We start from the raw sequence: 23,334 nt of genomic DNA, 5'->3' as shown, positions 1-23,334 counted from the left end.
GCCATCAAAAACGATGAGTTTGTGTCCTTTGTAGGGACATGGATGCAGCTGGAAACCATCATTCTTAGCAAACTATCACAAGAACAGAAAACCAAACACTGCATGTTCTCACTCATAGGTGGGAACTGAACAATGAGATCACTTGGACTGAGGAAGGGGAACATCACACACAGGGGCCTATCATGGGGAGGGGGGAGGGGGGAGGGATTGCATTGGGAGTTATACCTGATGTAAATGACGAGTTGATGGGTGCAGCACAGCAACATGGCACAAGTATACATATGTAACAAACCTGCACGTTATGCACATGTACCCTACAACTTAAAGTATAATAATAATAAATAAATTTAAAAAAAAAGTTTAGTTTCCTTATCAATAATACCTATCTCACTATGATATTCATGAGAATTAAATGAAATAATGGATACAGCCTGTAATGTCTTCAGTTTGATGAAGACACATAGTGGGTTTCTTAATAGATATGTTACTATTATTGTTGTCATCATTATTTCATATTGTTAAAATTTTTCAAGTGTTCTAATTTTTTTGCTAGTCAATAATATAACTATGTGTAAATTAATTCTTCATAATTGTAATGTGAAATAATCATATTATTGATCATAATTACTGTCATCCCACCTACTTCTGTACATTAGTACATTGCTTCTATTTTTTGTGATTACTACTTTATTACCTCTGGAGCTTAGCACACAAGGAGATTAAAAAACAGAGGGGCAGTGAAGTTAAGAATAGTAAAATTTATTGCCACAGCAAAATGGGCCACAGTTAGGAAGTAGAATTATATAGCTATATCCCTGCTCCAGCTATTATACAGCAGAAACTATACAGTTAAAAGTCAGGATGACTGTCATAGAAACAGGAACCTTAGGAAGAGCTCTACCATATGACCTGCAGCCATAGGGTCTCTTACTGGACTGCATAGGTAGCACATGTAAGGGATGTGTTTTCTTCTTAGTTTTGTCAGACCAGCCAATTGCAGACTTGGTTTACATTTCCAGGGATAAACAGCTATGTGTATGGGAATCATTTATCCCCAGTCACCAATTTACTTACTGACACTCCAACTGAGATGGCCTCTAGGATTAATAATTGTATCCTCTTCAAGATAGGAATATTGATGTATTTATTATTATTATTATTATTATTATACTTTAAGTTCTAGGGTACATGTGCATAACATGCAGGTTTGTTACATATGTATACTTGTGCCATGTTGGTGTGCTGCACCCATCAACTCCTCAGCACCCATCAACTCGTCATTTACATCAGGTATAACTCCCAATGCAATCCCTCCCCTCCCTCCCCCCTCCCCGTAGTAGGCCCTGGTGTGTGATGTTCCCCTTCCCGAGTCCAAGTGATCTCATTGTTCAGTTCCCACCTATGAGTGAGAACATGCGGTGTTTGGTTTTCTGTTCTTGTGATAGTTTGCTAGAATGATGGATTCCAGCTGCATCCAAGTCCCTACAAAGGACTCAAACTCATCCTTTTTTATGGCTGCATAGTATTCCATGGTGTATATGTGCCACATTTTCTTAATCCAATCTGTCACTGATGGACATTTGGGTTGATTCCAAGTCTTTGCTATTGTGAATAGTGCTGCAATAAACATACGTGTGCATGTGTCTTTATAGCAGCATAATTTATAATCCTTTGGGTATATACCCAGTAATGGGATGGCTGGGTCATATGGTACATCTAGTTCTAGATCCTTGAGGAATCGCCATACTGTTTTCCGTAATGGTTGAACTAGTTTACAATCCCACCAACAGTGTAAAAGTGTTCCTATTTCTCCACATCCTCTCCAGCACCTGTTGTTTCCTGACTTTTTAATGATCGCCATTCTAACTGGTGTGAGATGGTATCTCATTGTGGTTTTGATTTGCATTTCTCTGATGGCCAGTGATGATGAGCATTTTTTCATGTGTCTGTTGGCTGTATGAATGTCTTCTTTTGAGAAATGTCTGTTCATATCCTTTGCCCACTTTTTGATGGGGTTGTTTGTTTTTTTCTTGTAAATTTGTTTGAGTTCTTTGTAGGTTCTGGATATTAGCCGTTTGTCAGATGAGTAGATTGCAAAAATTTTCTCCCATTCTGTAGGTTGCCTGTTCACTCTGATGGTAGTTTCTTTTGCTGTGCAGAAGCTCTTTAGTTTAATGAGATCCCATTTGTCAATTTTGGCTTTTGTTGCCATTGCTTTTGGTGTTTTAGACATGAAGTCCTTGCCCATGCCTATGTCCTGAATGGTATTACCTAGGTTTTCTTCTAAGGATTTTATGGTTTTAGGTCTAACATTTAAGTCTCTAATCCATCTTGAATTAATTTTCGTATAAGGAGTAAGGAAAGGATCCAGTTTCAGCTTTCTACTTATGGCTAACCAATTTTCCCAGCACCATTTATTAAATAGGGAATCCTTTCCCCATTTCTTGTTTCTCTCAGGTTTATCAAAGATCAGATGTCTGTAGATGTGTGGAATTATTTCTGAGGACTCTGTTCTGTTCCATTGGTCTATATCTCTGTTTTGGTACCAGTACCATGCTGTTTTGGTTACTGTAGCCTTGTAGTATAGTTTGAAGTCAGGTAGCGTGATGTCTCCAGCTTTGTTCTGTTGACTTAGGATGCGGGCTCTTTTTTGGTTCCATATGAACTTTAAAGCAGTTTTTTCCAATTCTGTGAAGAAATTCATTGGTAGCCTGATGGGGATGGCATTGAATCTCTAAATTACCTTGGACAGTATGGCCATTTTCACGATATTGATTCTTCCTATCCATGAGCATGGTATGTTCTTCCATTTGTTTGTGTCCTCTTTTATTTCACTGAGCAGGGTTTTGTAGTTCTCCTTCAAGAGGTCCTTTGCATCCCTTGTAAGTTGGATTCCTAGGTATTTTATTCTCTTTGAAGCAATTGTGAATGGAAGTTCATTCCTGATTTGGCTCTCTGTTTGTCTGTTACTGGTGTATAAGAATGCTTGTGATTTTTGCACATTAATTTTGTATCCTGAGACTTTGCTGAAGTTGCTTATCAGCTTAAGGAGATTTTGGGCTGAGACAGTGGGGTTTTCTAAATATACAATCATGTCATCTGCAAACAGGGACAATTTGACTTCTTTTTTTCCTAACTGAATACCCTTTATTTCTTTCTTTTGCCTGATTGCCCTAGCCAGAACTTCCAATACTATGTTGAATAGGAGTGGTGAGAGAGGGCATCCCTGTCTTGTGCCAGTTTTCAAAGGGAATTTTTCCAGTTTTTGCCCATTCAGTATGATATTGGCTGTGGGTTTATCATAAATAGCTCTTATTATTTTGAGATATGTTCCATCAATACCAAATTTATTGAGCGTTTTTAGCATGAAGGGCTGTTGAATTTTGTCAAAGGCCTTTTCTGCATCTATTGAGATAATCATGTGGTTGTTGTCTTTGGTTCTGTTTATATGCTGGATTACGTTTATTGATTTGCGTATGTTGAACCAGCCTCGCATCCCAGGGATGAAGCCCACTTGATCATGGTGGATAAGCTTTTTGATGTGCTGCTGGGTCCGGTTTGCCAGTATTTTATTGAGGATTTTTGCATCGATGTTCATCAGGGATATTGGTCTAAAATTCTCTTTTTTTGTTGTGTCTCTGCCAGGCTTTGGTATCAGGATGATGTTTGCCTCATAAAATGAGTTGGGGAGGATTCCCTCTTTTTCTATTGATTGGAATAGTTTCAGAAGGAATGGTACCAGCTCCTCCTTGTACCTCTGGTAGAATTCAGCTGTGAATCCATCTGGTCCTGGACTTTTTTTGGTGGGTAGGCTATTAATTACTGCCTCAATTTCAGAGCCTGCTATTGGTCTATTCAGGGATTCAGCTTCTTCCTGGTTTAGTCTTGGGAGAGTGTAAGTGTCCAGGAAATTATCCATTTCTTCAAGATTTTCTAGTTTATTTGCATAGAGGTGTTTATAGTATTCTCTGATGGTAGTTTGTATCTTTGTTGGGTCGGTGGTGATATCCCCTTTATCATTTTTTATTGTGTCTATTTGATTCTTCTCTCTTTTCTTCTTTATTAGTCTTGCTAGCAGTCTATCCATTTTGTTGATCTTTTCAAAAAACCAACTCCTGGATTCATTGATTTTTTGGAGGGTTTTTTGTGTCTCTATCTCCTTCAGTTCTGCTCTCATCTTAGTTATTTCTTGCCTTCTGCTAGCTTTCGAATGTGTTTGCTCTTGCTTCTCTAGTTCTTTTAATTGCGATGTTAGAGTGTCAATTTTAGATCTTTCCAGCTTTCTCTTGTGGGCATTTAGTGCTATAAATTTCCCTCTACACACTGCTTTAAATGTGTCCCAGTGATTCTGGTATGTTGTATCTTTGTTCTCAATGGTTTGAAAGAACATCTTTATTTCTGCCTTCATTTCATTAAGTACCCAGTAGTCATTCAGTAGCAGGTTATTCAGTTTCCGTGTAGTTGAGCGGTTTTGATTGAGTTTCTTAGTCCTGAGTTCTAGTTTGATTGCACTGTGGTCTGAGAGACAGTTTGTTATAATTTCTGTTCTTGTACATTTGCTGAGGAGTGCTTTACTTCCAATTACGTGGTCAATTTTGGAATAAGTGCGATGTAGTGCTGAGAAGAATGTATATTCTGTTGATTTGGGGTGGAGAGTTCTATAGATGTCTATTAGGTCTGCTTGCTGCAGAGATGAGTTCAATTCCTGGATATCCTTGTTAACTTTCTGTCTCGTTGATCTTTCTAATGTTGACAGTGGAGTGTTGAAGTCTCCCATTATTATTGTATGGGAGTCTAAGTCTCTTTGTAAGTCTCTAGGGACTTGCTTCATGAGTCTGGGTGCTCCTGTATTAGGTGCATATATATTTACGACAATTAGCTCTTCCTGTTGAATTGATCCCTTTACCATTATGTAATGGCCTTCTTTGTCTCTTTTGATCTTTGATGGTTTAAAGTCTGTTTTATCAGAGACTAGTATTGCAACCCCTGCTTTTTTTTGTTCTCCATTTGCTTGGTAGATCTTCCTCCATCCCTTTATTTTGAGCCCGTGTATGTCTCTGCATGTGAGATGGGTCTCCTGAATACAGCATACTGATGGGTCTTCACTCTTTATCCAGTTTGCCAGTCTGTGTCTTTTAATTGGAGCATTTAGTCCATTTACATTGAAGGTTAATATTGTTATATGTGAACTTGATCCTGCCATTATGATATTAACTGGTTATTTTGCTCGTTAGTTGATGCAGTTTCTTCCTAGCCTCGATGGTCTTTACATTTTGGCATGTTTTTGCAATGGCTGGTACCGGTTGTTCCTTTCCATGTTTAGTGCTTCCTTCAGGATCTCTTGTAAGGCAGGCCTGGTGGTGACAAAATCTCTAAGCATTTGCTTATCTGTAAAGGATTTTATTTCTCCTTCACTTATGAAACTTAGTTTGGCTGGATATGAAATTCTGGGTTTAAAATTCTTTTCTTTAAGAATGTTGAATATTGGCCCCCACTCTCTTCTGGCTTGGAGAGTTTCTGCCGAGAGATCTGCTGTTAGTCTGATGGGCTTCCCTTCGTGGGTAACCCGACCTTTCTCTCTGGCTGCCCTTAAGATTTTTTCCTTCATTTCAACTTTGGTGAATCTGGCAATTATGTGTCTTGGAGTTGCTCTTGTCAAGGAGTATCTTTGTGGTGTTCTCTGTATTTCCTGAATTTGAATGTTGGCCTGCCCTACTAGGTTGAGGAAGTTCTCCTGGATGATATCCTGAAGAGTGTTTTCCAACTTGGTTCCATTTTCCCCCTCACTTTCAGGCACCCCAATCAGACGTAGATTTGGTCTTTTTACATAATCCCATACTTCTTGCAGGTTTTGTTCTTTTCTTTTTCTTCTTTTTTTTTTAGATTTCTCTTGTCGCTTCATTTCATTCATTTGATCTTCAATCGCTGATACTCTTTCTTCCAGTTGATCGAGTCGGTTACTGAAGCTTGTGCATTTGTCACGTATTTCTCGTGTCATTGTTTTCATCTCTGTCTATTCGTTTATGGCCTTCTCTGCATTAATTATTCTGGTTATCAATTCTTCCACTCTTTTTTCAAGATTTTTAGATTCTTTGCACTGGGTACCTAATTCCTCCTTTAGCTCTGAGAAGTTTGATGGACTGAAGCCTTCTTCTCTCATCTCGTCAAAGTCATTCTCCATCCAGCTTTGATCTGTTGCTGGCGATGTGCTGCGTTCCTTTGGAGGGGGAGTTGTGCTCTTATTTTTTGAATTTCCAGCTTTTCTGCCCTGCTTTTTCCCATCTTTGTGGTTTTATCTGCCTCTGGTCTTTGATGATGGTGTTGTACTGATGGGGTTTTGGTGTGGGTTTCCTTCCTGTTTGTTAGTTTTCCTTCTAACAGTCAGGACCCTCAGCTGTAGGTGTGTTGGAGATTGCCTGAGGTCCACTCCAGACTCTGCTTTCTGGGTGTCAGCAGCAGAGGCTGTAGAAGATAGAATACTGCTGAACAGCGAGTGTACCTGTCTGATTCTTGCTTTGGAAGCTTCCTCTCAGGGGTGTACTCCACCGTGTGAGGTGTGGGGTGTCGGTCTGCCCCTAGTGGGGGATGTCTCCCAGTTAGGCTACTCAGGGGTCAGGGACCCACTTGAGCAGGCAGTCTGTCCGTTTTCAGATCTCAACCTCCGTGTTGGGAGATCCACTGCTCTCTTCAAAGCTGTCAGACAGAGTCATTTGTGTCTGCAGAGGTTTCTGCTGCTTTTTGTTGTTGTTGTTGTTGTTGTTGTTTAGCTGTGGCCTGTCCCCAGTGGTGGAGTGTACAGAGACTGGCAGGCGTCCTTGAGCTGCTGTGAGCTCCACCCAGTTCGATCTTCCCAGGGCTTTGTTTGCCTACTTAAGCCTCAGCAATGGCGGGTGCCCCTCCCCCAGCCTCGCTGCTGCCTTGTCGGTAGATCGCAGACTGCTGTGCTAGCAATGAGGAAGGCTCCGTGGGCGTGGGACCCTCCTGGCCAAGTGTGGGACATAATCTCCTGATGTGCCCGTTTGCTTAAAGTGCAGTATTGGGGTGGGGGTTACCTGATTTTCCAGGTGTTGTGTGTCTCACTTCCCCTGGATAGGAAAAGGGATTCCCTTCCCCCTTGCATTTCCCAGGTGAGGCGATGCATCGCCCTGCCTCAGCTCTCACTGGTCGGGCTACAGCAGCTGACCAGCACCGATTGCTTGCTACTCCCTAGTGAGATGAACCCAGTACCTCAGTTGAAAATGCAGAAATCACCTGTCTTCTGTGTTGCTCGTGCTGGGAGCTGGAGACTGGAGCTGTTCCTATTCGGCCATCATCAGGAATATTGATGTATATAGTGACTACCTTTACAATTATTAGGTTCTCTTAAGCTAAAGGAAATTATTTTCTCTGATGGTGATTGATGATGAGCATTTTTTCATGTGTCTGTTGGCTGTAGGAATGTCTTCTTTTGAGAAATGTCTGTTCATATCCTTTGCCCACTTTTTGATGGGGTTGTTTGTTTTTTTCTTGTAAATTTGATTGAGTTCTTTATACGTTCTGGATGTTAGCCCTTTGTCTGATGAGTAGATTGCAAAAATTTTCTCCCATTCTGTAGGTTGCCTGTTCATTCTGATGGTAGTTTCTTTTGCTGTGCAAAAGCTCTTTAGTGTAATGAGATCCCATTTGTCAATTTTGGCTTTTGTTGCCATTGCTTTTGGTGTTTTAGACATGAAGTCCTTGCCCATGCCTATGTCCTGAATGGTATTACCTAGGTTTTCTTCTAGGGATTTTATCGTTTTAGGTCTAACATTTAAGTCTCTAATCAATCCATCTTGAATTAATTTTCGTGTAAGGAGTAAGGAAAGGATCCAGTTTCAGCTTTCTACTTATGGCTAACCAATTTTCCCAGCACCATTTATTAAATAGGGAATCCTTTCCCCATTTCTTGTTTTTGTCAGCTTTGTCAAAGATCAGATGGCTGTAGATGTGTGGTATTATTTCTGAGGACTCTGTTCTGTTCCATTGGTCTATATCTCTATTTTGGTACCAGTACCATGCTATTTTGGTTACTGTAGCCTTGTAGTATAGTTTGAAGTCAGGTAGCATGATGCCTCCAGCTTTGTTCTTTTGGCTTAGGATGGTCTTGGCAATGTGGGGTCTTTTTTGGTTCCATATGAACTTTAAAGCAGTTTTTTCCAATTCTGTGAAGAAACTCATTGGCAGCTTAATGGGGATGACATTGAATGTATAAATTACCTTGGGCAGTATGGCCATTTTCACGATATTGATTCTTCCTATCCATGAGCATGGCATGTTCTTCTATTTGTTTGTGTCCTCTTTTATTTCACTGAGCAGTGGTTTGTAGTTCTCCTTGAAGAGGTCCTTTGCATCCCTTGTAAGTTGGATTCCTAGGTATTTTATTCTCTTTGAAGCAATTGTGAATGGAAGTTCATTCGTGATTTGGCTCTCTGTTTGTGTGTTACTGGTGTATAAGAATGCTTGTGATTTTTGCACATTGATTTTGTATCCTGAGACTTTGCTGAAGTTTCTTATCAGCTTAAGGAGATTTGGGGCTAAGGTGATGGGATTTTCTAAATATACAATTATGTCATCTGGAAACAGGGACAATTTGACGACTTCTTTTCCTAACTGAATATCTTTTATTTCTTTCTCTTCCCTGATTGCCCTAACAAGAACTTCCAACATTATGTTGAATAGGAGTGGTGAGAGAGGGCATCCCTGTCTTGTGCCAGTTTTCAAAGGGAATGCTTCAGGAAACAACAGGTGCTGGAGAGGATGTGGAGAAATAGGAACACTTTTACACTGTTGGTGGGAGTGTAAACTAGTTCAACCATTGTGGAAAACAGTGTGGCGATTCCTCAAGGATCTAGAACCAGAAATACCATTTGACCCAGCCATCCCATTACTGGGGATATACCCAAAAGATTATAAGTCATGCTGCTATAAAGACACATGCACACATATGTTTATTGTGGCACTATTCACAATAGCAAAGACTTGGAATCAACCCAAATGTCCATCAGTGACAGACTGGATTAAGAAAATGTGGCACCTATACACCATGGAATACCATACAGACATAAAAAAGGATGAGTTCATGTCCTTTGTAGGGACATGGATGCTGGAAACCATCATTCTCAGCAAACTATCACAAGAACATAAAACCAAATACCACATGTTCTCACTCATAGATGGGAATTGAACAATGAGATCACTTGGACACAGGAAGGGAAACATCACACACCAGGGCCTATTGTGGGGACGAGGGAGGAGGGAGGGGGATAGCATTAGGAGATATACCTAATGTAAATGACGAGTTAATGGATGCAGCACACCAACATGGCACATGTATACATATGTAACAAACCTGTACGTTGTGCACATGTAACCTAGAACTTAAAGTATAATTTAAAAAAAAAATTATTTTCTGCTAGTCTTTTAATCTGTTCCTATTATGGCAGGAACTTTATGTATAATTAAGTTCTCCAAGCCTCAATATACCCATCTGTTAAATGGAGATAATAATAGTAGTTATCTCATTTGGATGTGATAAGGATTAAATAAAATAATGCATGTAAAATTCTGCATACGATGCCTAGAATATAATAAATACTCAATATATGTTAGCATTCAATATTTATTATATTATGATACATAACTTGTTTAATCTTGTTGCCTTCATTGGAGCAAACTTTTAATGCTGTTTTCTTTATGTATTTTACAGATTATACTTACAGTAGATTAACTATTTTTCTTTTGGCATACAGTTTCATGTTTCTAAACACATGTATAGATTTCTAAAACTATCACCACAATAAGAATAAAGAATATTTCCATCATTTCCCACAACTTTCCCATTCTGTTCCTTTATAGTCACTCCTCTCCCCAACTCCTAACCCTTGGCAACCACTGATCTGTTCTGCATCACTATAGTTTTGCATTTTGGAGACTGTTATATATATGCGGTTATATATTATGTAACTTTTTAAGCCTAGCTTCTTTCACTCAGCAGAATGCCTTTGAGATTCATACACGTTATGTATCCATAATTTGTTATTTTTTATTAATGCTTTCTTTAAGTATGAGGACATTTCAAGTATATGGTCATATATTTCTTTTATAAGAGTCCATCTGATAGTTATCCCTTAATAGAATCTTTGTATTAAATAACACCTGACACAGTTTAGTGTGCTACAACATGTAGTGTGGTACAACATTATCAAACAACTGTGTTCCTTTAATTACTAATGATATTCATGGAATAAAAGGGACCTGAAATCTAATAAATGTGAGAAATTCTGAATTCTATAAAAGTAAATTGGATTGCTTGCCATATGATTTCTCATAATTTTTAACATATGCTATGAAATGCAAAATTCCTAAAAGAAGATATGGTTTTGCAAGTGCTTATCAAATTATCAAATTTAATTTTTTTCTGCTGAACAACTACCACGTTGTATTCCACAGTTTGAGAAACATTAAATGAAAAATGAAAAATGTGGGCTTTTGAGTCTGGGTTTGAATCTTTGTCCTGGTACTCACTAGCTTCTTGATCCTGGACAAGTTTAATCTGCATTAATCCCAGATTCTTCATGTATAAAATGGGACTAATAGTACTTTCTTTGTCAAGGTTGTTGTGAGGATTACACAAAATTTACTTTATATGTACACATAGCACAATATATGCCACATGGTAAGCACTCAGTAAATGGTAGCTATTTATTACTAGAGGCAATATATAGGAGTGTTTAGAATCACAGGCTTTGAAGTCTGGTAGATCTCAATTTTCTTTTGGTTGTTTCTTCTTAGCTGTTATTTAACCTCATTAATAAAGTGAGGACATTGCTTATGAGGATTTAATATGATAATTAAATATTTAGTACAGTTAACCATGAGTGGTTCCCTGAGCACTTTCTTGAGGAAGTAACTTTTTATGTAATCACTCAGTAGTTTATAGAGAAATGCATAAATATTAACAACTAAATTCACACCCAGAGTATTCTGATGCAGAGTCATAATTAGAGCAGAAGAAATTTTACTTCCTTTCAATATTGGAGAGGACATATTTCCAATGTATATACAAAAAAGCAGGGGAAGTAAATTGCTACTTATCCTATGTTTGGATTAGTATTAGGGAATGAGAGTAAATTCACCTACTTATACACAGGAAAAAAATAGATACCTATGGCCTTTATTAACATTAATAGTAGATAATTAAGCTTAATATTTATGAAAAGATACTACATTCTCTTAAGTCATGGCCTTTTTATTTGCAAAACAAAGCAACAAACAAAGGTAACCCCCCCCCCCACTATTTCATAAATAACTGTATTAGAAATGCTTTTTAAATCTGGATAAATCTTATTAATAATATAAATATACATTTTATAGAAATAACAAATGTGCTTTTTAATGGCACCATTAGTAGTTGGGTGATTTACCATATCAAATCACTGGTGCAAGACTAGTACTCAAATCAACTGAAGTAAAATAAGTTAGAGTATTTTTGTTTATTTTGCTTATAACTCAAATATTTATGTGAGAATATTAAGATAGAATTATAAACAGAAAATAGTACATGCATTTTATATGTAGGTTTGTTTAGAAACTTTCTTAAAAAGCCCCCCTTTTTGGTTATATAGCTAGCATAAGATTAGTAAATGTCCCACTGATAATGTTTGGTGCCTCAAACAGTACAAAATAGAAGAGAAAAAGAAATCTCATAGAGCGATTTCTAGAAACAAGTAGATTCTTCAGCTTAGCAAATGGGATGTAAGTGAATTATGTAGATGAGCATTATGTTCTCAAATAATTCGATACAATAAAAGCCTCTAGTTCTTTAAAAAAATTAGAAAAGAATATTTTCGGCCGGGCGCGGTGGCTCAAGCTTGTAATCCCAGCACTTTGGGAGGCCGAGACGGGCGGATCACGAGGTCAGGAGATCGAGACCATCCTGGCTAACACGGTGAAACCCCATCTCTACTAAAAAATACAAAAAACTAGCCGGGCGAGGTGGCGGGCGCCTGTAGTCCCAGCTACTCGGGAGACTGAGGCAGGAGAATGGCGTGAACCCGGGAGGCGGAGCTTGCAGTGAGCTGAGATCCCGCCACTGCACTCCAGCCTGGGCGACAGAGCGAGACTCTGTCTCAAAAAAAAAAAAAAAAAAAAAAAAAAAAAAAAAAGAATATTTTCAATTTGGTATTTACTTCTGACTTCTTGAAAATACTTCCTGCTAACACACTTTTTCTTTTGTACACCTACACTAGAGATATGTAAGTATTGATTTGAGAAATGAAAAATGAAAAACTGTGAAAAGATTTCATAATTTTCAGATAGCTATAATGTTTTAGAGGCATCTTAACCCCACTCTGCTATCTAATTGTGTCTTATAAAGCAACAGACCCAAAACCTTGTGTAAGTTAGTTGAGCAAGATATATAGAGGATATATAGATATATAGACTGCCCACAAGTAAAATAGAAAAGGCAATTTATCTTTGATTAGCTATTCTTCTCTTACATATTACCTTTCTCCATCTTTTTATCTTTACTCTTTTTTCACAGAAACTCCATTATCTAGAATTCTTATTTTACCCTCTGCCATTCTGAGCTTTCCACTGTCACATTTCATTTTATATTAAAATTTGTCTCTTTTCTCTTGTAGAAATTTTAGGCCCCACAGGCCAGCTAGTTAATCTGATATTCTAACATAGACTAATACTCCAATGATAGTGATTTAGAGTTTGAGAACCAACTAATGTATGTGAAGATGTCCTTTTGAGAGTCAGTGAGCACATCTACCTCTCTCCAAGCTCACTGCCTTTCCCCAAACCTACCCCAACATCTTTAGACTGATCCATTAGTAAATTTAATAGTGAGAATGTACATCTAGAAAATGGGAAATGGTAGAATAGTAGGTTATTGAATGAGAAATTTTGAGCCAGGCAAGTTTTTGCTGTCATATTATATGGTATACAACAAAACCTGTTCTTTATAGGTTCAGTCCTGTGACTTTGTGTCATTTTAAATGACTTCTGAGTCTCATTAATGTTTTTTTCCTATGTAGCGAACCATTCATAATATTCTCTGGTGGGCTGTCCTATGACAAAGCTTGTAGAAGACCAAGTTTAACCATCATGCATGGAAAAGCAATTACAGTACTTGAAATGGATCATCCTATTGTTGAATTTCTAACTTTATGTGAAACGCCCTATCCAAATGGTAAGTAACTAAAATGAAACTATTAATGTTGAAAATCATTTTTGAAATGACAAGTTTCTAACAAAATTAAGGTTAAATATTTTCAGTTTTGGCAGTGGATGTCTACTGTGGTATAATACTGTGAGCTACAGGTGCTGGAACAGGTTCTGCAATTGTACCTACTTGACAAACTGGAAATAACACAGACGTAGTACAGCAATCCTGGCATTTCAGGTTCTAATATCAGGTAAGTGCTTTAAACTTTGATTAGATGGTGGAAGCTGAGCTGGGAGGGTCTGATAAGGGTCCAGGGTGAAATCACTTGGGGAAGCTGAGGTCTCTTAATAGCCTCTCTCAGACCAGCTCCATCAATTCCATCCCAAAGCCAATCAAAGTTAAAGCACTTACCTGATATCAGTAATCTGTAACTGTGGTGGTGCTGCATCTGTTTCACATCTGGCTTTGCTTCAGATGCAACTGCAGCACCTCTGATTCCTCTAGGATTGCGGATGTGTGGATAATGACTTTTTAAAATTTTGAAAATAGTCAGAAGGGCCTTTGGGAGGAGAAATGCTTATATATTTTTATTATCCTGAATATAAAGACTTTTTGTAAACACAACAACTAGTTATGTTGTTATGCAATCTGTATAATGAAATCTAATGATGATGAAATATTTTAATAATGTGGCCAGGTGTGGTGGTTCATACTTTGAGAGGGCAAGGCAGGCAGATCGTTTGAGTTCAAGAGTTCGAGACCAGCCTGGGCAACATAATGAGATTCCATCTCAAATAAATAAATAAATAAATAAATAAATAAATCTAAAAAGTGAGAAAAGTGAAAACATAAAAAAGGAAATACACATCATGTTACAACAACATAGTATGTGTATATACATTACTATGTTTTTAAGAGGGAATATGCAGATATAAGGGAAAGAGCACTGGACTTGAGGACAAAATATGTGAGGTTATGATTTAGCTCTGCCACTTACTAGCTAGGTGACCTTGGGCAAGTCACTTTACATTTATGAGTTTTATTTATCATTTGTAGAAAGTGAATAGTAATATGGTCTCCACATGACTACTGGAAGGTTAAGTGAGCATACTTCCTAACTATAAACATATATATGTTGTGAGTTCCATTATTATGTGTATTAACTTACTTTATTTAGTCTCACATTTAAAAGATGGGATAAATTGATATTAAATAATAGTGTAGCACTTTATTTCCAAAAGTTACTAGGGACAGACAATTTACTTATGTTTTTAATTGTCAAATAAGTATTGAATCATTCTATGGCCCCAGTACTACAAGAACTTGTTGAGCATACAGATAAAGTATTAAACTAATCTCTGATGTCAAATTGCAAAAAATCTGGTCAGATGAGTGAGATTATTATGACTTGTTAAGTTTAAGTAATGAAAGACCTTAATTAAGTGCTGAGTTGTATGGTTCAGAGTATAAATAATGTATTAATTTTTAAGCTAAATAGTCATGGTTTCATGCATAGTAATAGCAGTGTTTGGAAAGAGAGAAAGGTAAGTCTGATTATGAGACAGTAGAGTTGTTTAGAGAACAGAAGAAGAGAGAAACTGTCTTGTAATATTTATGAATCATCAGAATATAAGTGTTCTTTGGAGTTACAAAAATGAATGATGAAAGAATGTATGAAGAAAGAACAGAGGACCAACAGCTGAGCTTAGGAAAATGCGTCCTATGAAAAGCCTCGAGAAAGAAGATGTGTGAGCAATAGAAATTGAGAATGTGTGGTCTGTGTGTATATAAATGTCTGCACGTTGGTAGAGATGTTAGGACAATTTCTAATAATGTTCAATAAAGTATAAATGCAATGTAACCATTCCTATTCACTTTCAAGCCATATATAAAAACCTTTGTTTTTTAGGAAAGTGGTAATGAGGATGGACCTTTTCACTTGTCACAAGCTAGGAGATGTACTTTAACTCTCTTGACAGTGCCAGAAACGTTTCTGACCATATACCCATCTCAAGCAGAACCTAGTCCAAACCAGGACCCCAGAAACCTTCCTAATCTAGCTCCTTCATTAGAGGATTATTCTCCAAGTAAATCGCATCCTTGAGTACATCCCCAGCTGTAATGTCTGGGATTATCATTGGTGTTGGATTGTGCCCCAGGACTCTTGGGGCACAATTGGTAGCTCTTGGAGAGGAGGGTCAGTAGCGTTAATGAGGCCAACTTGAGAGATGAGAATTAGGGTAAAAGCCAGTTCTGAGGCCAGATCTCCTTGTGAGGATAACTCTAATATTATTTCCCCCTTTCTGGGAGAAGGAAATATGGACCTGGCAGATTTGTACAAAATCCTTTCCCAGGAGGTGTACAGGGGCCAATGGGACAAGCAGAAATGACTGCCAATGAGGAGTCCTAGTTGGAAGGGGATCAGTAAAGATTAGAAACTACCACAAATGTGTTGGCTACCCTGACCATCTGGATGAATTTAGAACTCTACGAAGGAACACTGAAAGCATGCCAGGGTTAAGGAGGACTAAAGAAAGGGCCTTGGGCCATTGCAGGCTAAATGGCACACCACAATTCTTTGCCAATTGGGCTTTTATTATTCCCTTGGTCTGTTTCACCAGTCCAGAGGACTAGAAGTTGTAAGCACAATTGAAATGTTGATAAATAGGCCAAATTATACAAATGTTTTAAATAATTTGCTCTGCAAAATGAGTTCCTCGTGCATTATGAACCCCTTAAGAGACTTCTCATGTTGGTATAAATTTTCCAACAGGTCCTTAACTACTGCCATGGCTGTGGCCTGTTGACAATAGAAGGCTTCAGTGCAATGCTAAAACATGCAAACTGTAACTAGTACATACCAATATCCTTGAGAGATGGGGAGCTGAAAAAAATATTGTTGCCATGCCTCAAAGGGACTTTTTGGTAATGTGAAGTGGTCCATGAAGGCGTGAAATGGTTTTCCAATATGGTATTGTGGACATATTTCACACAGATACTAAGGTTGTGAGCTATCCCAAGGCATGCTTGCCATCTGTGTAAGTAATTGGCCATTTTACCTTTGGCTAAAAGACATGTCTAGTAAGAGCATGCAGTTCTGCCTGTTGGACAAACCTGACATCAGGAAAGATAAGTAAAGTGGCGGAATTAAGCAAGTTATATTGGGTCATGGTAAGGGGAGGTGAGAACAGAAAAAGAATTGCATAGTTTGCTAGGCTTCTTGTGACGTGAATTGAGGAGAGCCCCATTAGAGTGTGGAACACAGACAGTGAGGGGGGCCCCGTTGCTATTTTCACTGTGGCTTTTACAAAAGAAGAGACAACATCAACTTCTTTGAGACAAGGAGACTATAGTATCCTATGGGTCCAGTTTGTGTCCAATTCTGATATTTTAATTCATCTAGTTAGTTAGATTTTAAAAGGAGAAATACCCTGAATGTCCCCAGAGCATCCCTAGTCTGGACTGTGGGAAGAGGACTAGGGGACTCCATCAGGATTTAGTTATAACCAAATATTAGAGGATCTTACGAGAATTCAGAATCTAGTCCAGTCCATAGCCAAATAACAAGGACTTGAGGGCAATGCACAATGTTAGAATCTAGTAACAGATAAACTTTTGATTTACTTAGAAGCATAACTTTTCCTCTCCACATTGATCATATAAGAAATCTCAGATATTAGAACCTCTTGAAGCTAGATGGCCAGACCAAGTCAGGCGTTAGATTTTACTTATAGTCTTAAGGTTCTTGGGCCTACCAGAAAGTGACAGTTTTTACATACTCACTGTAAAGCTAGGAACTCCCGAAGACAGGCATTTTAGGCACATTCTTACATATAACATTTCAGTCTATACCTTGGTAATATAACCAATGTTCCCAATTGTTTCCTGTTTTCAAGAGAGATAAGATTTTTATTTAACTTACATAAATAAAAATAAGAATACTCATTTATAGCTTCTGAATTTTAAGGAATCATGTAGGGAAAAAAAACCAAATGCTTCCACCTTTGTTCAACAGAGGATACTTTACCAAAATACTGCAAACTATAGATAGCTTATGTCAGAAAATTTCCTTGAATTTGGAAAATAAAACATTTAAGCAACAAAAACATTATCCTTATCAATTACTTAATTTCATTTAAATAATTTTGTTTGGTTGGCCAGGTGCAGTGGCTCACACCTGTAATCCCAGCACTTTGGCAGGCTGTGTGGTAGGATAGCTTGAGGTCAGGATTTCAAGACCAGCCTGCACAACATAGCAAGACCTGTCTCTACTAAAAGGCAAAAAAATTATCTGGGTGTAGTCATACATGTCTGTAGTCTTAGCTACTCCAGAGGCTGAGGTAGGAGGATCAAGCTTGAGCCCAGGAGATGGAAACTGCAGCGAGCTATGATTGCATCACTGTACTCCAACCTGGGGAACAGAGTAAGACTGTGTTTCAAAAAAATTTTTTTTCTTTATTTTGATTAGCAATTTTAGACTATAGCTCATTGCAAGTACTTCTAGAGAAGAATTTAAAACAATTGCTGTGGATGACAAAAAGCCAGAAAAATCATAGCCAAAGATACGATGAGAATTTTCAATTGACAAGGCAATTTAGATATTTCGGTGGCACACAATCATTTAACATAATAATCATTATTATGACACATATCTTGGCATATCAGAATTTTAGGGATCCTATACAATTTCACACATTTTAATAACACACACAAATATAACTTAAGGGAAGTTAAACACCATTCCTTATTTGACAGAACTTCCTGTATTATTTACCAAATAAACCTAATCATTTAATATCTGTACAAGATGAGAGATAAACCCTTTGAGGCTCTTCAGGGGGGCCTATGTGGAAAATTGTAAAATTAATTTTAGGCCAAAAGGCTTAATTTAAGATTGGGCCCTGGAGAGACCTGCCAAAGTTGTCAAAAAGTTCAAAAACTACTTTCTTTAATAGAATGGTAGTTCACTGCTAAATAATAGTTACTTATTCAGTCAAAGTAAGAATAAAAATCAGAAGACTTCAAAAGCAATACAGAAAGTTACATGGATGTAAAAACCTTAACCCTTGTAAAGGCTCAGTTTTCTGAAGTAGTCAAAACCCAACAAGGACAGCATGAAGTACAGGACAGAATCTATGTTTCCTAGGCTCAAATATTCCTTGAGCAGGGAATATATGGTTCTTAGCAAGAGCATATGAAGTTCTGGTTACATAAAATAATTCAGACATATAAAGAAAAGCCAATAGTACTCAATCAAGTTATACTGAATAAAACATTGCTTTTCTGGACCTTCAGGATAAAAGTAAAACCAGAGAAACTAGGTAGTTCTCAGGAAGAGGCGTGACAGAAATAGAAACGTGTTCGTAAATCAGAGGATGGTTGTTAAACACATTTCAGAATTAAAAATCAAAACCTCTTGCAATCTTACTAAAAGCAATTAATATTTAAGAAATCTTTGTTGACTGGGTGCAGTGGCTCTCACGCCTGTAATTCCAGCACTTTGGGAGGCCGAGACGGGCGGATCACGAGGTCAGGAGATCAAGACCATCCTGGCTAACACGGTGAAACCCTGTCTCTACTAAAAAATACAAAAAACTAGCCGGGCGGGCGGTGGGTGGCGGGTGCCTGTAGTCCCAGCTACTCGGGAGGCTGAGGCAGGAGAAAGGCGTAAACCCGGGAGGTGGAGCTTGCAGTGAACTGAGATCCGGCCACTGCACTCCAGCCTGGGCGACAGAGTGAGACTCTGTCTCAAAAAAAAAAAAAAGGAAAAAGAAAAAGAAAAGAAAAGAAGCCTTTGTTGTTTTAACATAGGGGACCAAATTTTTAAACTTTGTATCAGTGTATTTTAACATCAAAGTTTATTCTTTGGAAAGACTGTCACAAATAATTTCTTTTAATTATAGCCAGCTTAATCACACCCAGAATTTCCTTCACAAGTTCCCATTCATGAACCTTATCATGATTTACTCAGACCATCTATGGATTACTGAGACACTCTGCCTCACTCTATATGTCCTCTTTCTTCTTAAGTAAGCAATCATGTCACTCTAGGAAAAAGATTTACCATGCAAGACTTTCTCATACAAAATTATTCTCTTATCTTTACATCTATAACTTTTCTTATATCTCTTTCTCTCTCTCTTATTTACAGTTCCTTTCTATCTTGTTTCTATTTCCTTCCTAAATCCACATTTTGACACTCCCTTTAAATAACCTTTGACTTAGAAAAAAATATTTTTCTCAATAAAAGACATTTTTTCCACTTATAATTTTTTTCTCTTATTAAACACACCTGACTTTGGTATATTTTATATACAGAATCATATATCAACTGGAATTTTTAGCTTCTAGTAACCTTAAATTTTATTAAAAACATAGGAAGTACAAAATCTTGAATTGCCTGTTACATATCATTATTTAATAGATAAGAACCATTTTATTTTTAATATTTTTCAATTTTTTATGTTTGTTTTAGAGACAGGGTCTTGCTCTTTTGCCCAGGCTCGAGTGCAGTGTCATGATCATGGCTCACTGCAGCCTCAAATTGTTGGGCTCAAGCAATCCTCTCACCTCAGCCTCCCAGGTAGCTGAAACTCTAAGTGTGTGTCACCATACCTGGCTAATTATTTTATTTTTGTAGAGATGTAGTCTTGCCTTGTTACCCAGGGTGGTCTCAAACTTCTGGCCTCAAGCAATCCTCCCACCTTAGCCTCCCAAAGTGCTGAGATTATAGGCATGAGCCACCATGCTTGGCCAAGAGCCATTTTATAATTGTCAGAAAAAGATATTTCCCTATAACATATTTTTATGCATATTTAATCTTTCTATTAGTCTTTCTAGTCTTTCTATTAAATTTAAGAAACCAAGGACAACTCTATTTATGTTCAGCAGTTTGTTTCAGTTTTTATCACATTTGAAAATGCCTTGTACATTTAATGAGTATCTATTATTTAATTTAGGATTTCAAATTACATAAAAATTTATTTATAGCTATTTATCCCATTTACCTTTATTTCTTTGTTTTTAGCAGTGTGCTGAGATTACTTATGAAAACAGGTAATAGACAAAGCTAGTCATCATTCCAAATTATTTATCTATTAATTATTTTATATAACTGCATGTCAGGCAAACATTATAAAAGTAATGACCTTAAAGTCCAATAATTCAGAGGACACAGGCATTCCCATCAATTCGACAATCTTGAACTCTTCCCATTTGCCAAAAAATTTCTAAGTCACATGAACTTGAAAAGTGCCTGGTCTTATTTGCTTGATTTATGAGTACTCATCTATTTGTAAGTCAATTTGGTATCATAGACAAATACAGCCAGACTTGTACATGCAGCCAGATACAAATAATGATCATGTAGCTTTAATTTTTAAAACTTTAGCCATATGTCAGGCATAACTCACTAGTTGAAAGGGGCAGTTAGATTCATACTTCATCACTGTCAAACTAACATTTTTAGTTTAAATTTTTCTGTTCCATGTAGCTGAAGCCCCTTACTGAATTTCAGAGAAACCAGAGTAGCAAAGTAGTCAGGTGGACCGGCAGGAAGAGAGGAGCTAGTGGAAGAAGTTTAGCTCTAGAGTAAATTAGAAAGCTCGTAAGTCTCTTTTCTACATTAGTTATTACCCAGCGTTCCTAGATCATAGAGGATCCCCAGTCCCATTATTTTTAATCCTATCAGAAACTGTGGTATCTGGTGGGCTGATTGATGGGCAGCTTCTTCCTCCACCTGCCCAGGATGGTTAGGGCGTTCCCATTTCCAATGGTCCTCTTGTTTACAATATGCACATCGTGGCCTCAAGACTGTATGGCCATTTTGGCCAGCAGTGGGGTCTCTAGGGGTCTTACCCATGGCCATTTGTTTTTCCTAGCATGCTCCATCTTGTGCCTCAACTGGTTGTGGGCAAGAGCCACAGCAAGCAGCATAGCTTGTTGTCTCATGTTACATTGCTTTTGCCCTTCCTGGACTTGAACAAGATGAATTAAATGCCTTAAAGGCAATCTCGACTACTTGAGATATTGATATTCCCAACACCTTTTCTACTTTTTGTAGTTTTCCTCTTATACCAGGGGCACTCTGACTGATAAAACTCTTAGGTTACCTGGGTGTTCGGGTCAATGTTACTGTATTGCCCGAAGGCTTTAAAGACCACAAGAAAGGAAGAAGCATTTTCTTTGGCCACTGTTGGACCTTTATGCCTTGTTCTGCTGAAGTCCTGCTACAATTACATTCCTCATTTTGCTTGGAGGTTTATCTCAGATGGTTAGAGCAAGGCCCTGCACTAGACAGAGATATATATATTTTGGGTCTGTAATGTGGTACTTATGGAGATTCCTTCCCAGTGAATCACCAATGGGTTGGGTATCCCCTAGTCACCTAGGAGTACCTAAAAGGGCTGGAGGGAGCAATGTAGTCCCTCAATTAAATAATTTTCTAATTAGGCTGTTTCTGTATTATCAAAATGTTAACCACTGTTTAAGCCAAATATTACTGCTTATATCAGAATACAAACAGAAACAGAAACAGCCAATCAAACAAGACAAACCACAGCATTTTGGACTCTGAGTTTGATCCCCTCAATGGGAGCAAACAGACAAGGCTCAAACTTGTCCCTGTAAGCTTCAGACATCTTTAATCCATTCTGGATGGGGAAGGTTGATCTCCAGCCCATAATCAAGCAAATAATTTGCTCAGTCTAGTTGATTGGAGTAGACAGCAACTCTGAGTCAGGCCTCCTTGGCTGCCACTGGCAGCTTCTTCAGGGTTTGCTGAGTGGTCTTAACAACATTAAACAAGTGACTAGACAAACCCGAAACTTAACACATACACATATACACATCCAAGTTCCAAGTTCCCAGTCAAGTTCCTAGTCAAATTTATAATCAAGAGTACCACGTGAACATACCCCTTATTCTCCTTTCAATTAAAGTTGAAATCCCCTAACAAAGCCCCCTTGTGGAGGTTGACAAGGCCCCCTAGTGGAAGTTGATAAGAAAGGAGCTGAGAGTTGGTCACTTGTACAGAGATTAATTCACCACAAAATAAAAATAAAAATAATGAAAAAATGTGTTCCAAAATTCAAAACTTCTCTTTGCTGCAAAAATGAAAGTAAAAGCACCAAAAGTCAGCAGGGCCATGCTGGAGAGATAGGAACCAAGAGCAAATCACTGAGTAAAACACCTGGACAGCTGCTCAGACCCTCAGGTGGATCCCATCCCTAATATGGAGCTAGTGAGCCACAGGCAGAAATCTCCTGAAAGGATTTAGAGAAGTCTGATCTGGGTCACCACCTTTGTTGTTGAACTAAACTGGGTCCATTTGCCCATGCACAATGGAAAGCCAAACACTGAAGAACCAAGTTTTTGCAGCAAGAAAGGTTTATTGTGAGTGAACTGGCAAGGAGACAGATCTCAAATCTGTCTCCCCAAGCTGAGGATTGGGGCAGGTTTTATAGTCTGAGGGTAATGAGGCATGATCCTAATTGGATCTTGCCATAGGATGATGTCAGGAGGTATGCTCTGATTGGATCCTTCCCTGGTGTGATACCAGGGCTGTCTGATTGGATCCTGCAGCCCGCCATGCAATGTATGCTTCTTAATTTTAGTGCATGTTCCTTGTTCTGGACACTTAGCTTCTACCTGTGGTTGCATGCTTGGTTTATCTTGGCGTGTTCGTGGCCTTCAATCTGTTGTCCATGGCAACTGAAGAGCTTTGTTATGTTAAAGTTGAACCAGATTGATCTGATGTGTTTACACAACCTATAAATATATTTCTAATTACATTGAATTTAAAGTAAACTTTTTATTCTAAGCAGTGTTGTTCTTATACGGATGTGAATATATGTCATATCCCAGAGAAGCAGAGATACTATTCCCCAGTACATCTTCTTGTAGGCATAAAATCAGATCTAAAATACAAAGGTTATGGAAGAAAAAGATAAATGTTTGTGAGATCAGGTGACAGATTCACTGTCTTCACATAATCCAATATTATCATCACTCCATGATTATTGAGATATATTTAACTCTATACTATGCTACTTTTAATTTTTTGTTGTTCTTTCTAGTGATCTTAATATTAAATTTGAGAAGCACATTTTTTAAGTGCTCTTTGTTACTTCTTACTTTGG

General features: G+C 37.9%; 1 protein-coding gene across 4 annotated transcripts in view; it reads left to right on the top strand.

The window, feature by feature from the left end:
* Positions 1 to 23,334, top strand: part of STXBP5L (syntaxin binding protein 5L) — a 512,379-nt gene that overhangs the window by 299,708 nt on the left and 189,337 nt on the right. For all 4 annotated transcript variants that reach the window (XM_050781882.1, XM_050781881.1, XM_050781884.1 and 1 more), the window contains one exon: positions 13,065 to 13,219. In XM_050781882.1, the coding sequence (XP_050637839.1) occupies positions 13,065 to 13,219 (155 nt within the window). The remainder of the gene's footprint in view (positions 1 to 13,064; positions 13,220 to 23,334) is intronic.

The sequence above is a fragment of the Macaca thibetana genome, chromosome 2 (genome assembly GCF_024542745.1).
Source record: "Macaca thibetana thibetana isolate TM-01 chromosome 2, ASM2454274v1, whole genome shotgun sequence".
In the NCBI taxonomy this organism is placed as follows: Eukaryota; Metazoa; Chordata; class Mammalia; order Primates; family Cercopithecidae; genus Macaca; species Macaca thibetana.
Note: the sequence above shows the minus strand (reverse complement) of the source record. Positions and strands in the feature narration are given on the sequence as shown.